Here is a 15195-nt window from a genome sequence, read left to right as displayed (position 1 = left end):
GTCATGCCTTGTGACATCACGTGATATCATCAGGGATGGAGAATGGAGAATATTAAGCCCATATATGGGAATGCCCATATATGGAGATCCCTGATGTCATCAATTTTGGCCAGCAACTCAAACCTCAAACCCTTAGATCTCCATATATGGAGCTGATCTATTCTGACATTTCATATATTGATCCTACCCCATCCGGCCATCCGTCCTTCCTCTTCGATTTATTTATTAGGATCCCCATTAGCTTCCACAAAGTGGTCGCTAGTCTCCGCTAGGTCCACATGTCCCTTTTGACTGATACTGTACCTGTCTATTCAAACTCTAGACGGGCCCGCCCCAAAGTTATTAGTGCAGCTGCTCTTGGCAGCCGGTGAAAACAGGCCGGAAAATTAAGGCCGGGCCCGGGCCCTCATCAAACCCTGTACACTCAAGACACTGCCCCGCTGCCACCCTTATAGATCTCTATATATGGAGTTGACCTGTTCTGACATTCCATATTCATATGAAACACCAGGTGATATTGTAAAATGACCAGTAGGATTTAATGATTATATCAAACAAGTTAAACAACTCTTAAGAAACTGCTCCATTCACATCTAGTGGGGCCTAGGAATCCTTGTGTCTTGTGCACATACGTGTTCATAAGCATGGATAACTGAAAACAGCTAATTCATCTGTGCTGCAAAGAGGAATGTGTCTGAAGGATGTATCACATGACTGGTATACTATCACACCTTGGAAGCCCTATTTAGGGTAACATTCACACATGACAGTATATAATTTCATATCTACACTACAGCATGCTTAGTGGATGCATTTATCCAACATCAGCCATGCATGTTTACTACTAGTATAAGTGACCACCACTATACTGTAGGTAATGGTGTCATTATTTAGGACCAGAGCTCACTGCAGAATATATAAACTGACTGACCTTATTTAATACATATTTAGCCAAGTAAAACATGTCTCTGTAATAGGCTACTGTTGGTTGGAAATCACGATCATGCAATAAATAAATCTCAAACAATCATCGTTTCTATTGCCACACTGGGGGGAAAGGGGTTTGGTTTAACAGTAAAGGGTTGGGTTACTTACAGCAGCCAAATCTGTAGCATCTTCAGTGGATGTGGTCAACAGTGGCTGACAGTGTAACTAATGGTTTTACAGTGATAACCTATAACCCGACAGACATGCATTTGAATAACAAGGAAAATTTGTATGAGTTTACTGTGTAGCCTCATAAGCTTTATAACAACATTGTCAAGTGTCAACACATCCAGGTTGCCTTGCCCTTCAAACACAGCTATGAACCAAATAGAAATAGCCAACTAAAAGATCGCATGGCACAGCTGACACACTAAATTATAAATGTGTAGCTAAGCTATAGGAGCAAAACAATCATTCTCACGAATCACGATGACAATGAGAGTTTTATATTATATTAACTCTCCAGTCAGAGATCATTTGGCTCAAGTCCGCTCTTTTAAGTTACCAGTACTCTGCATCTTTAGGGAGATAGAAAAACAGGACAGCACTAGCAGCATTGACAGCATTAATTTGCGAGCCAATAGCCTACTTCTGTGCACGGAATTCAATGTGTCTGTATGATAGGTAGCCTAAACCAGTATTAGGCTTAGGTATATTTAACCCAATACAATCACCAGGCATTGGGCAAGTAGGTCAATGAAACATTTATCTTATTATTTGTTTTCGGCCAATGTCAGGTGCAATCACTATAAGAAGATGGGAATATCTTTTGACTGATAGTCACCACCAGCAGATGAGGCGACATGGTTAATCAAATCAAAATAAAAGCGAGCAAGGGTACTGAAATGTTATATAGATGATGATGATAATGATGCAAAGAGTGGTCGGAGCCTTTTTTAATTATTTTTGCGATGTTCTCAGGCAGCGCTTCTACGGAACCTACATCGAGCAACCGCGCTGCCCTTCTGAAGGACCATATAGGACGTGATTACATCCAAACTACAATGTCAGTGCCAAAGACATGTCGGGAAGATTTAAAAAGGAGAGGAAGAACAACAACAACAAAACAGCAAGAAGAAGAATACAAGCCAAATCCTACCTGCAATGTGTTTCTGGTTAATACATGCAAACTGGCTTGGATGTAGACGACACAAACTGCAAGCGGTTCAGATGAGCAGCACTCCCTGCCTCCTCCACGGTATCAAGCCCCTCCTCGTTCAGCCTATCGTACACAGTGAAAGAATACCAAATCCTCCATGAGAGGACCCTTACCGGGTCCATTTGGTTCGATTTGTACACTGCACTCACGTTTAAATTAACACCGAGGATTTTACTGTGTACAGTGGAATTATTAAAATGTTTTAAATCACAATTGTTATATGCGGCACAACTAAAGGAAGCGTGTCTCGCATGGTTTTCAGATCAAATGCATTATTTATGCATCCTAAAATAGATTTGAAAATACAATCAAACGGAGTATGGATCCAGTTAAGCACTCCCAGAAGCTCTTAATTTTCCGGAATGCTGTCCCTCATGTCTTCTAAAATGGGGCTAACACAATCGTACAGTTTGTGCCCGTGTGCTTGTGTGTATATGGAAGCGTGTGTGTGTGTGTGTGTGTGTGTGTGTGTGTGTGTGCGTGTGTGCGTGTGCGTGCGTGCGTGTGCGCGCGCGCAGAGAGAGAGATGCTGAATGGTTGTGTTTTCTCTTGGAGACCCTTGGCCCCCCATCCTTTGTGAACTAGTCAAATGTGGCTTTGGGCAGTGAGGCATACCTGCCAAAAGTCTGTCAGTAGACCAGGCATCAGTGGAATATAGACCTCAATACTTATACCTCGACAGTTGACACAAGATCGATGACACAAGAAAGATGATATTGTATAACCAGAGGGGCCCGTCCACATCAAACAGCAAGAGACAGCTACGCAATTCCTCGTTAACAAATAGGATGGAGGGAGAACGGCCTCACTGCCAGGCTAATGTTACTTCAGCCTCATCATAATAGGGTAGGCTTGATCAGGTGGACCTACTGTACAGCACTGTACAGCTGTACAGACAGTACTGTACAGACAGTCCATTTATAATGAAAAGTAATTATACTCTCATATTATGAAAACTGCACTGATGCTTGAAATGCCTGTAAACCAAAAATCACCACCACACACACACACTGTGTGCATTTCAAAGATTAGGCTGAATTCTGTATCTCCTAATTCCCTGTGGACATAGTGAGTAGTACCGCACCAAAGGATCCTGCTGACATTTATAATTTGTGGAAAAGGGTCATAAATAGTTAAATACTATAGCATACGCCATACAATACAGAAAGAAAGCTATTCAAATGAGACAAGCACCCTCTCAGCTTCTTCCACCATAATCTCCATTTCTACTGTAGGCCTATATGCTTTCTGTCTGTCGTCTTGTTTTCTAACTCTATACTGCCCTCTAATGGGAATTAATATAAACAACTACTGTAACAGTTGGAAATGTCTGTTCTTTTAGAGCGAAAAACAAATTATTGAGAATATGGTGGTGTTAACATGCATAAAAAGGCCTAGCCTACAGTTTAGTCTATATCATAAATCGTGGATATACAGCAATGACCCAGAAATAATAATCCCTGTCTTTTGGGATTTATTTATATGCCTACTGTAATTCATTAACAATGACTTGTTTGACTGCTGAACAACAGCCATGCTTTTAATAATTAAAAGCTAGATAAAAAGTTACTGAAACAGACAATTAATCATAAAATGTTATAGCATAATAATTCCTCAATGTGCTCACAGTTGCCACCAGGCCAGAAACATGTAGGAGAGAATCAACTAAAAAGTTTGCAGGAAATGCTAAATTGATTGGTAGAATATAATTTATGCACTAAAAAAGCGAATTCAAGTCAAAACACTAATGCGCTCATGAGGACAAACAAGCAAAATGTTTTGACAAACAAAATGTATTTGTAAGTTTAAAGTCACACCAATGCCTATACTCTTAAAAGTACATAAATGATATGTAAAACATACCAATAAATTAAGTAATTGATTTCTGACAATTTTCATGTCAAGCTTATACACAGAGCAAGGGTTGGCACATTATGGAAATCTGGGCACCATTTTTGGGGGAGACTGGTCACTAGAGAAGAGTGGGCACCAGGCCTCGGAAGGCTGGGCCCCTGGGAAATGTGGGCACCAATGCAAAGTTGGAACCAGACCTCGGAAGACTGGGCACCTTTTAGTAAAATATGGCTATTAAACCGTAACCTTAATCATAACGCTAACCTCAGTGAAACTATGCCTAAACCTATGGATAAACCATACCTTAACCTCACCTCAAAGAACTGCCTAAACTTAAACTCAAAGTAATATAACATTTGTCTGAAAATCATCAGAATGTAGTTGAAAAATAAAAACAAATACAGAATGCAACAGTGCACTTCAAAAATGAACAAAGATTTCAATAGACACAATTAAATACTGTTTAGATATATAAATTAGAACACCCAATTGATTAAAAGCCCAGGCAAGACCTAGCTGTTATTAAACATCATTAGGATATAGGCAATGTTAAATAAATATGTTTTTAAATAGACTTAAAAACAGCTATGGTTGGGGATTTCCTAATGTAACCTGGAATATTATTCCAGGTTTGTGGTGTATAATAGTGAAATGCTGCTTCCCCATGTTTTGTTCCAACTATGGGGTGAACAATTAGTAGGCCAGCCCCCCAGATGACCTAAGGGTTCTAGATGGTTCATATGGCTTCAGCATGTCTGAGATGTAGCTGGGCCCAGAGCCACAAATGTATAGATTTAAGTAACAACATTTGGTGTAATATGGTCATATTGTAATATGGTCCTAGTTTTCAGATCATCATGATTTGATGCTAGATCGAATTCAGCTTTGATGGCTTCCACAAAAAGTGTTGTGGTATTCTCATTAATGTATCTATTTTTAATAGTTTCAGATCCAATCTTATTTTTTGGTGTAATGAAGAGGTCAAAGAATATACAAGAATTATCTGATAAAGCAACCTTCAGCACATTAACATTGGAGATGTATGTTCAGATCACCTGAAATTACTAAACAGTCAAATTCAGTTCAAATTCAGCATCTCAGTGAAGTGAAGTGCTCAAGGAAATCTTGGTGGCCTACATATAAAATGCATGGAGAGCATTTCATTACCATTTTACATGCTAAATATTCAAAGGCTCAAAGGACAGCTTTTTACAAATAAAAAATGGCACATGTAGTCATGTACCCCACTACCCCCAACTATTTTGCCCTGTCGTGCTTCAAGTTAAAAAATAACTGAGACTTCGTACGCATGAAGGACCTTGTGTTCAAAAGGGCAAGTTTTAACATTGTTGGGGCAGTATCTGAGATACTTGAAATGCAAGGTATATGAATCAGGTTAGTAGCACAGGTGGTAAAAGTAACTGCAGTGATAAAAAATGATATTAGCGGGGCACTATTTTCATGGTTACTTAGCAGCTGCCCAAGCCTAGACTTGGGTGAGAATTGAACAGGGTAAGTTAATTGGGCTACTGTAGAGCTTGGACATACATAGCTTAAATTTTCAGCTTACATTTTGTAGGGAATGCAGCGTTCCTTCAGGCAAAGATGTAATTGGCGAAGGCGACTGTACTTCACGTCCCCATATAGACAGGGTAGGGGACCCGAAATGGCCTGAATGGGTCAGCTAGCAAAATTAGTTTAGCATCAGAATTGTTTTGCACCAGCTATTACATCAGCAGTACACTATGTATCAGCTATTGTGAGCAACGCTTTTTGTTGTTGTTGGAATAGCTTACTTTTGAAACATATTAAATCTTGTAGCCTATGGATAGCACAACTGTACTCCGTAGGCCGCATCCAAGTAGTCGACATATTATATTTTCGGGATTCTTGAATAGGATCCCAAATGTTCCATTGGAACATTGGAACATTCTTATAGGAATTCAGAATCCTAAAGGAATTATATTGGAACATTGGAAAATCCTATTTTTTTAATGCAGGAACAGTCAGTGTGACGGGTGACTATGACAAAAGTCATAGAAGTAAGAAAGAAAAAAAGGAAACAGAGGGTTCCTGCTTGAGAAGGGAGAGACATGCATCCCAGGCTGAGTTGGATTCAAACCCAGACAGTAGCACTTAATCTAGTCAGCTAATTAGCTAATTGAGACACTGGGGGAAGATTTATAGTCCTTGAGGTAATGTTGCAATTCAGACATTCTGGAAAACATTTCTCAGAAGCACCTTCCTTTTTCATTAGCTATGACATCATGCTGTCTTGATGTAGTCCTCGTACGTTACACAGGGCAACTGATGACTCCACTTGAACCTTGGACAAAGCAGTCTTGTCTATAAGAGGAAAAATAAAGGGTGTCCATGTGGGAGAAAGAGTACAAATAATAATGTACAGTACGGATCATTGTTTTCTAGTATAATGAAATTGTAAGATTGTTTTAATATGGATGGTTTAATAATTTTAAAGATATTAAGAAGATGAATTGTTCTATAAATAAATAAGTTCAGGCTACATATGTGTAGGTTGATTATATTTGTGGTACTTTTGGTAATGCTTCACTAGTAGTATTGGGCAGATATACACTATACATTGCTGTTGTAGGTAGGTAGGTAGGTAGGTAGGTCGGTCGATAGATATTCGTTTTTACTGTGTTAATAACTAAAGTACATTCCAAATAAAACATACAGATCCCCTTGCATGTTCTGTAGTCTTTTGTGCAAAGCATAAAGTCATTTTATTTCATGGTTAAGCTACATTAGAGTTTTCTTACCACAAGAGGGTAGTACTGACATCAAAATAAAGATGCAGAAGGAGGAGAGGACACTGGAGCATGGACATTTTCAGCTGCTAGTATACAAACGACTAATGTTTCGACCATCAAAATAAAGATGTTACAAGAAGTATTAGGCTTACTTTATGACAGTATGTTATTCACAAGTCATACAGTATACAATATACAGTAGATAATATACAGTTTGCTTGTCCAGACATGCTAAGTAAGTTATTATGCAAGGTTTGATGTTTACCTCCTATCCTAGTTACTTTATATAATTTGTTTTTTGCACTCTACTTACTTTTACAATTTATCCTGTTATATTTGTGCTCTCACGTTCTTTCTCTGTATATGCTCTTAAGTGAGCAACTCTCTAGAGAGGTAGATGTACAAATCATGGATGTGCATGCATTGAGTTGGATCTTCGTTAAGTCAGAAATCCTCTTCCAATGCCAGAACCTGAAGCCAAACTTGAACTTGTGCATTCTGCTACTACTCCACTTTAAATAGTGTAATAGCAAACACCTGCACTCAATATTTTTTTATCTTGAAAATACAAAGGCCATACAAAGTACAAGTGTGTGCACTAGGAAAGCAATATTTCTTTTTTAAATGACACGGATATCCTTACACGTGACTTGTGTATGTTCAATAAGCTTAACTTCACTAAAGCAACAAGTGCAATTCTAATGGCAGCAATAAGCCAAGCAAACAAGTAATGTTTTATGAGGAATAATTGTCATTGCGTAGTAACAAATTGATGAGATAATGCTGGACCAAACTATAGCTCAGGTTTATCTCCAAAAAGTAAAGGTTAAAGCCGTTCAAGTGCTCTAAATCTGTCCCAGCATGCACAAACTGTTATCATTTCACATTGTTTATGTTCACAAACCAAGGTCACACACATCATCTCATTTACATATGTGGAAAAACAAACCGAAATCTTTCCTTTGGTTAATGACTGTTCACTCTCAAAGGAGTAGGCCTATGTTTAACTTGTTGAGCCTTACATGTGGGAGCATTGTGCTCTGTTGCAGCTTGTATACAATATTGCCATGGGAACAAGTGGGAAAGGAAAGAGGGAGGATCGTGTCGGAGCAGGAGGGGAGTGTGTTAGACTCGCTGGTGTCAGCCTTATTTAAACCGCCTCAGCCTCTCAGATGCCCACGTACAGTATGAGCTGGTCTTGATAAGGACGCTGCCTGCTGTCAGGAGAGCCACAGAGATATCAAGACCCCACACATTTACCCTCAGTTATCTGAAAATCCTGTACGAGATTCTAGTCCTGTGGATAAGCCTGGATTTCAATTCATGGTAAGCATAACTCTCAACATAATAGCTACAGGAGGTCGTTTAAACGTGGTTTTCAAGTGGTGTAAATAGATACTTGCTTTTAAATAATGTCTTATTGTTAGGAACATAGAGCAGTACATATAACAAGCATATCCTTTTTGTTTTTGGACAGTTACAGTAAATCTCTGTTGGAGGGCCCATGTGGGTGGTGGACAAAATCCGTGTGTCGGTGGAGAGAACCAACCTGCCTCTACCCTCGACCGAGTACAGCTTTAGACTTGGTGACTTCATGTTCGGGGAGAAATCAGACAAAGCCAAGAGGAGCTCCCTCTGCCCTAATGTCATCACCCCCGACACCATCCCAGAGTTCTGCATCCCTCCCAACATTACATCTCTGCAAGAGGCCAAGAACACAGAGCACAGAGCCCCCATCTTCAGGGTGTCTCCCTGCGAGAGGGCCACCCCCAAAGGGGAGATGTGGAATGAGCTCCACAGCCCACACATCATCCAGGTGGAGAGTGTAGACGACAGCCCCTATGATGACGGTAGTGATGAGGAGACCACGAATGCAGACCCCCACAGCCAGGCAGCCTTATCGCTTCCACACATGGCCAAAGCACAGACCTGCTACGGATTTTGCACCTTATTGGAAAGCCCCCACACCAGGAGGAAGGAGTCTCTCTTCCATACGGAACCAGGCTCCATCCCCCTCCTCTTGTCTCGGAGCAGGTCCAGCACATGCTCCAAAGTGCCTCGATCCACCTCACCCTCCTCCTTCAGCCTCAACAGCCTGACCTCCAGGCTGTCCCCGAGGTTCTACTCGCTGAACAGGCAGGTCACAATGGATAGTGACACCACATCTTCCACAGAGTCCTCGCCATTCAGCTCGCCACTGCTGAGCAGGTGCCCGGCCGAGCCCTCCCTCTTCAAAGCACTGAGCCATGAACGCCTGCTGTCCAGGAATGTGAGGAAGCCAACAGTGGTGAGGAACAACTCCCTGTCCACCGACGAAAGCAGCTCCACGGATAACAGCCCCAATGTGATGAGAAGGTCATCTGACGGCGTGGTGGTGGGGGGCCTGCCCAACAGCTTTGGCCTGGTGCCACCCACCTTTTTCCCCTTGGACTTGACTCTGAACAGGGAGCGGGTAATGAAGGAGACTATGGTACCAATAGGGAAAGACGGCAGCCTGCGCCTCTCAGCAGAGTACTGTCCCGACAATCAAAGGTTACGGGTTCGCTTGATAAATGCAGAGGGTCTCTATGCACGTTCTGTGGACTCCAAAAGCATCAACTGCAGCATCAGCATCTCCTTGATTCCGGGAAAGGTCCAGAAGCAACGCAGCACGGTCATCAGGAAGAGCCGTAATCCCATCTTTAATGAGGATTTCTTCTTCGATAGTATATCTGAAGGAGACATCTACCAGTGCTCTCTTCGCTTTAAAGTAGTGAACAAAATGTCCACAATGAAAAGAGACTGTATTCTGGGTGAATGTGATTTGCCTCTCTCTAGCATCATAATGTATTAAACCAGAGCACTTCCTTATTTATTCATTTCTATGTTGAAATATTTATTTTAATTTTGTACTGTACACCACAATTTTATATAAAATAAATGAACAAAATGTATATAGTTTGTCAGTCTTTCCTACTTTATTTCCTTTTTACAATGTGGCTGATATCATTGTATTTTGTAATAACTATTTATGCAATGCAGTCAGAATTGATTTGCTAAATATATATATATATATATATATATATATATATAATAGGCAATATACAGAAAGAAAAGAAGAAAATTGAAATATTGACCTTGTCAATACCACAAAAACGATTTAAATCTCATTACCTCCTTCTTGCCTCTCATACATATATGATATTAGCAGATAGTTCTGTGGATGACAAATTATTACCTCAGTTTCCTCTTCACTCTGATGATCATTAGACATCAGTGTGAGACATCAACATGTCCACCTCATTAACTGGCATGAGACATTCTCCATCTCTTATTTCCATATTTCTCCCGAAGCCCGATTTATACTTCATCATTAGAAGGTATCTATCAACATTCTACAAGGTCATAATGCATTGCAGATGCAACGCTTTGCAGGTGTTTGGATCTGTTCAGTGTGCGACGCCGTCGTACAACAAAGCATACATTAGACATAAGCCTGCCTATTCCTTCTGACCTTTCAACTAATTAAAAATACACCAAGAAACCAGAAACCTTGAAGAGACGGTTTCACCCCAGTAGACTCCTATTCAGTTTATTCAGTAAATAAAAATAGCAATTAACCTGATAGTGCCACACAGACTGGTGTTGCTAAATCATTTTGGTGTATTATTATTTTGTATAATAGTATAGTGTAGACCAGTGGTTCCCAAACTGTGGTGCGTGCACCCCTTGTGGACATGAAGGGCAACATGAAGGCTAATGGTGGTGCTATGGTTTTATTTTAAATATATTAACATATTATATATTAACATATTAAGTACTGTATATTCAGAATATAGCCACTGCTGCATATAGGAAATATATGTCTTTATATAGCTTATACAATTTATATTTCCATGTGGGGGTGCATCAGCTGGGTCGGGAGGTAACAGGGGGTGCATGGCCAAAAAGGTTTGGGAACCGCTGGTGTACTAGACAATATGACATGAGCTGGTAAATTATTGCTATAGGTCGGTGCATAACTTGATGGACTCCCAAGAGGCTGTGAAATTCCCAGTACCTTAATGTCAGTGGGTGGAAAATGCCCAGAATATCCTGTAGAGTTGATTGAGAATCCCTCTGGATACATATTACTAAAATAGAAGTATCGTTTTTTTCTGTAATGATGCACTCACTGGCATGACTCAGAATGGAAATATATAAAAACAATACATCAACATACAAAAAAACATGAATTTAGACTTGGGAAAATATGAAATACATGCTAAAATGTTTATTGTCCTACAGTAGTAGTACTATATCATACGTTCAACTAATTCTCCCCACCAATTTAAGACAAAGGATATTTTTTGTCTTTGCAAGATGTACTGTATGTTGTCGTTTTCCCAGTGGAGTGCAGCGGAAGCTCTTAACGCAGAACGTATACACAAGCATATAGCCTGCTGGTTTGAGCTATAAAGTTTAGCCTAAAAGCATCCGCTGCCTCTATAGCTCCTAGTTAAATATTAACAGGTTTCTCAGGGCTCAGAAATAGTCTAGGGTGTGGCCTGGGCCGGCCGAGCGGTCCAGGCACCTAGGCTGGTAATTCAGCCTGACAGTGTGTCACGGGTTCGAGTCCAGAGCCCGATGACCTTTGCTGCGTGTCTTCACCCCATCTAGATCCCGTTTTCCTGTCAAACTTCTGTAAATCTATCAATAGGGAAAGGCAAAAAGCCCCAATAAATATCTGGTTAGTGTCACGACACACTAAACTATGTGCATTTACTTAAGTACAATTTGGCATTTGTACGTATATATTTTCAATTTCCAATACTTTTACTTCTACTCAGAGGCAAATAATGTACTCCACTACAATTATTACCCACTTCAGCCCTAATACAATTAGACCATTTGAAAATAGCTGATCTACAAGCTCACAATGCGTTGCATCGTGAGCTTGTAGATCGGCTATTTTCAGATGATTTTATACATTTAAAAACGTGCATAATTTTGGATTTTTGGTACTTCAAGTACACTTTGATGCCAATAGTTTTACCGGACTTTTACTTGTAACAGAGTATTTCTATATTGCAGTATTTATACATGTATAAAATGTGATTACTTTTTCCACCACTGATCAAAATTGACAGTACTGTAGTCAGTGTTAGATCAGTACCTTGCTTTGTGATGGAAGCTTATATAAGGGAGATGAGAAAAGCCCTTGGTCAAATAAAATGGCCAATCCTCTTTCAATTAACATTTCAGATTCAGCTTGACCTATATCCCCACGCCGCTGTTTCTGTGACAGCATTAACTGTTTTGTTTATACATGTATGAATGTTTTTTAAATCTAATGCGTGCTTACCTCAGTTCTGACGCAGGAACCTAGTTGCATAACAATAGCTATGAGGTTTTTTTTCTGTTTTCAGATCCTGTGTGGGGGGAGATAATGTTCAACACTTTTGTATTCAGTGTTGACCCAGCTGTGAAATTCCGTAATAAATGGAAATTACTGGGGGTTGACTTGCCTGGCCATCCACTGATAGGGCTCTAAGGGGTTCCCGTTGATGTGGTCTGTCTTGAATCCAGCGAACAGAGGCGCTGGTAACAATAATTCTCAATTTATCTCTACTGCTGCCCATCTTAAAAAGTACCACCCTATAAGGCACATTGGGGAGCACTATATAATATAATATTTCACTGAAGAAAACTTCAATAGTCAGAAAAGCACCTTATATTATCACCAGGGCATTACAGAACTGTTGTACTCCCTCCACCTCCCCAGCCTCCTCCTGTTCCATCTAATTTAAATGTGATTCTATGGATTGTATGATATTATCCATGTATCTTAACTCATGCCCTTGAAGGGTTCAATGTTATGTTCAGGTAATAACTCTCTATCTTAGGCTCTGCTTCAGGGGGGTTAGTGTTCTCAGATTCGGTGTAAAGCTTGCCTGTTTCACACCGCCACACTAAATACAATATCATTGCAATAAATCACTCTCCTTTTTTATTGTATTCTTTTGCACCTGGTCTTAATGCTCTGCATGTCTTAATGCCAAGCACTTTGAATTGCCTTGTTGTTAAAATTGCAATACAAACAAACTGCTTTTAGTTTTGTTAGTCATTACAGTGTTGTGTAATATGCAACTCTGTTTGCCAGAGGAATTGTCCATGTGTGTGGTTGGTCGTATGTAACAAACGCCACCAATTTTATGTCAACTTCCGCCTGGTTATCTAGCTCATGGCTAGATTGGGAAATAATGGGTTGACTTACGGAGTTGATAACTCTGGGTTACTTTAGTAACCTCAGTTTATCAAGCGAATCGAGCGAGAGAATCGCCTAAGGGTGGCGCCATTTAGTTTCGTTTCGTTTGGCCTACCAAACGGGTGCGTTTTTCATCATTTTTGAGGATTTGAAAAAAATCTCCATCGCCCATCGTTTTTTAAAATTTTTAATTATTTTTTTGTCCTCGTTTTTCATCATTTTGGACCATGGGCTATAGCCCATATCGTACAGCATACTATAGCACGCCGTTTTAAAAAAAAAACGATGGGTTATAGCCCATCTTTTTTGAATTTTTGAAAAAAATGTTGTCCTCGTTTTGTAGATGAAAAATGTTTGTCGACTACCTTTTTTCACCGACGAAAACTAAATGAAAACTAAGCTATGATGACTGAAACTATGACTAAATATGATATACAATATCCGAGTAGTCAGCTGGGGGGTGGGGGTAGGGAACTGTGATGGACATTGTGAATCTGTTTAACTGTATGTAATGTGTTTTATTTTCGTTTTTCGTTTTATTTTTTGTTTTGTCATTATTTATTTATTTTTGTTTTGTATTTATTATTGTCAATTCATTTCGTTTTAAGATTTCGTTTGTATTTGTGCTGCCAGAGGGATGTGGGGGGGGGGGGACATATATGTCAATTGTTGAAAATACTTGTGTAATATAAAGAAAATGAATAAACATATGTTTTAAAAAAAAAAAGATATACAAATATTTTGTCAACAAAAATAAACTAGACTAAAATGTTCGTCGACGAAAAATGTTCGTTGACGAAAGATGTTCGTTGCCGAAAAATGTTCGTCGACTACCATTTTTCACCGACGAAAACTAAATGAAAACTAAGCTATGATGACTGAAACTATGACTAAATATGAAAATGAAATATTTGTCAACAAAAGTAAACTAGACGAAAAATGTTCGTCGACGAAAGATGTTCGTCGACGAACATTTTTCGTAATAAGACAAGACATGTACCAGTGTTCTGATAGGCCTGTCAATAAGATTATTAACAAAAAAAAAGAAAATGGAAAAGAAGTACAATATAATCTTTTGTGAGTGATCGTTCAAAGAAGGTACTGATAGGCCTGTCAATAAGACAAGACATGTACCAGTGTTCTGATAGGCCCGTCAATAAGACAAGACATCTGATAGGCCCGTCAATAAGACAAGACAATAAGACAAGACAACTGATAGGCCCGTCTAAGACAAGACATGTACCAGTGTTCTGATAGGCCTGTCAATAAGACAAGACATGTACCAGACTCACTCTCATGGTGTTTATATCTTCATAAGACAACGATTCAACAACCACCTGACGAAAGATTTCAGAACCATGGACAGCACATGGCCCTCGACCAGCTGACTGAGGGGATATACTGTATATGTATTCATAATCATAATCCTATTGAGACCTCTACAATATGTGCAGACTAGAGGGGCCCATTGTTTCCATTGCATTCTAACATTATTATTACGACTAAATAGTTGTTCACTCATTTATAAATACAAATTTGACCGACAATAAATCATTTGGGCTCTAGTCACTATACAGAATGATATATTAAAAGAGTACTCCTCCCTGTGTTCATGAGAAGGAGAAACAATGTGTTCATGCCAACAAATTAACACTATCCCCTTCCTCTTCTCCCTTGTCTTCTTTACAGTTGCCTACATAAAGGAGGGATATTCAACGCTTTCCTTATCACGATTTCTGTTTTTCCAGGTTGTCAAATGGTCAAGCATGCCAAAACATGATACAATGGGGGACATTATGAGCAAGTCTAGCCAAGGAGTGAAAACGCCAAAAACGGTGACTGGAAGTGTGATTTATACAAAAATGGCATGAGCACCTTTCATTACCACTTCCTTTCCTAATAAATAACTGACAGTGTTAAGCTGTCATTGCATTGATTGCTAGGACAAAATATCAGTTGTCAAACTCAGATTTGATAATTGTTTTAGAACAGATGTTTTTTTGGGAGGGTTACGGGCAGAAGCAGTGATGTTGAAAAGGGGGGTGAAACAGGAGGGCATTGCTTTTCAGAGATAGCAACCGAAATGTGTCTACTAACTTCCCTATCCAGTTAACTCTCACACCACCCACCAAGACCATCGAGAATCCAGACCATATGACCTGAACTCTAACTTAAAGGACCACGTCACCACTTTT

General features: G+C 39.6%; 2 protein-coding genes across 3 annotated transcripts in view; one reads left to right on the top strand and one right to left on the bottom strand.

Annotated features, from left to right (window-relative positions):
• tln2b (talin 2b) overlaps positions 1–2178 on the bottom strand; it is a 128507-nt gene extending 126329 nt beyond the window's left edge. For both annotated transcript variants that reach the window (XM_080761919.1, XM_080761920.1), the window contains exon 1: positions 2087–2178. The gene's annotated coding sequence lies outside the window, so the exon portion shown is untranslated. The remainder of the gene's footprint in view (positions 1–2086) is intronic.
• Positions 2179–7966: 5788 nt separating this feature from the next.
• c2cd4a (C2 calcium dependent domain containing 4A) lies at positions 7967–9607 on the top strand (the record flags this gene model as incomplete). The annotated part of the gene is made up of 2 exons (XM_080762153.1): positions 7967–8100; positions 8252–9607. Exon 2 carries the CDS (start codon positions 8279–8281, stop codon positions 9605–9607), a length of 1329 nt encoding a protein of 442 aa, XP_080618279.1. The 5' UTR covers positions 7967–8100; positions 8252–8278.
• Positions 9608–15195: the final 5588 nt, after the last annotated feature.

Source organism: Protomyctophum bolini (genome assembly GCF_963924005.1).
Source record: "Protomyctophum bolini genome assembly, chromosome: 4".
Lineage (NCBI taxonomy): Eukaryota > Metazoa > Chordata > Actinopteri > Myctophiformes > Myctophidae > Protomyctophum > Protomyctophum bolini.
This window is presented reverse-complemented; position numbering and strand designations above follow the sequence as displayed.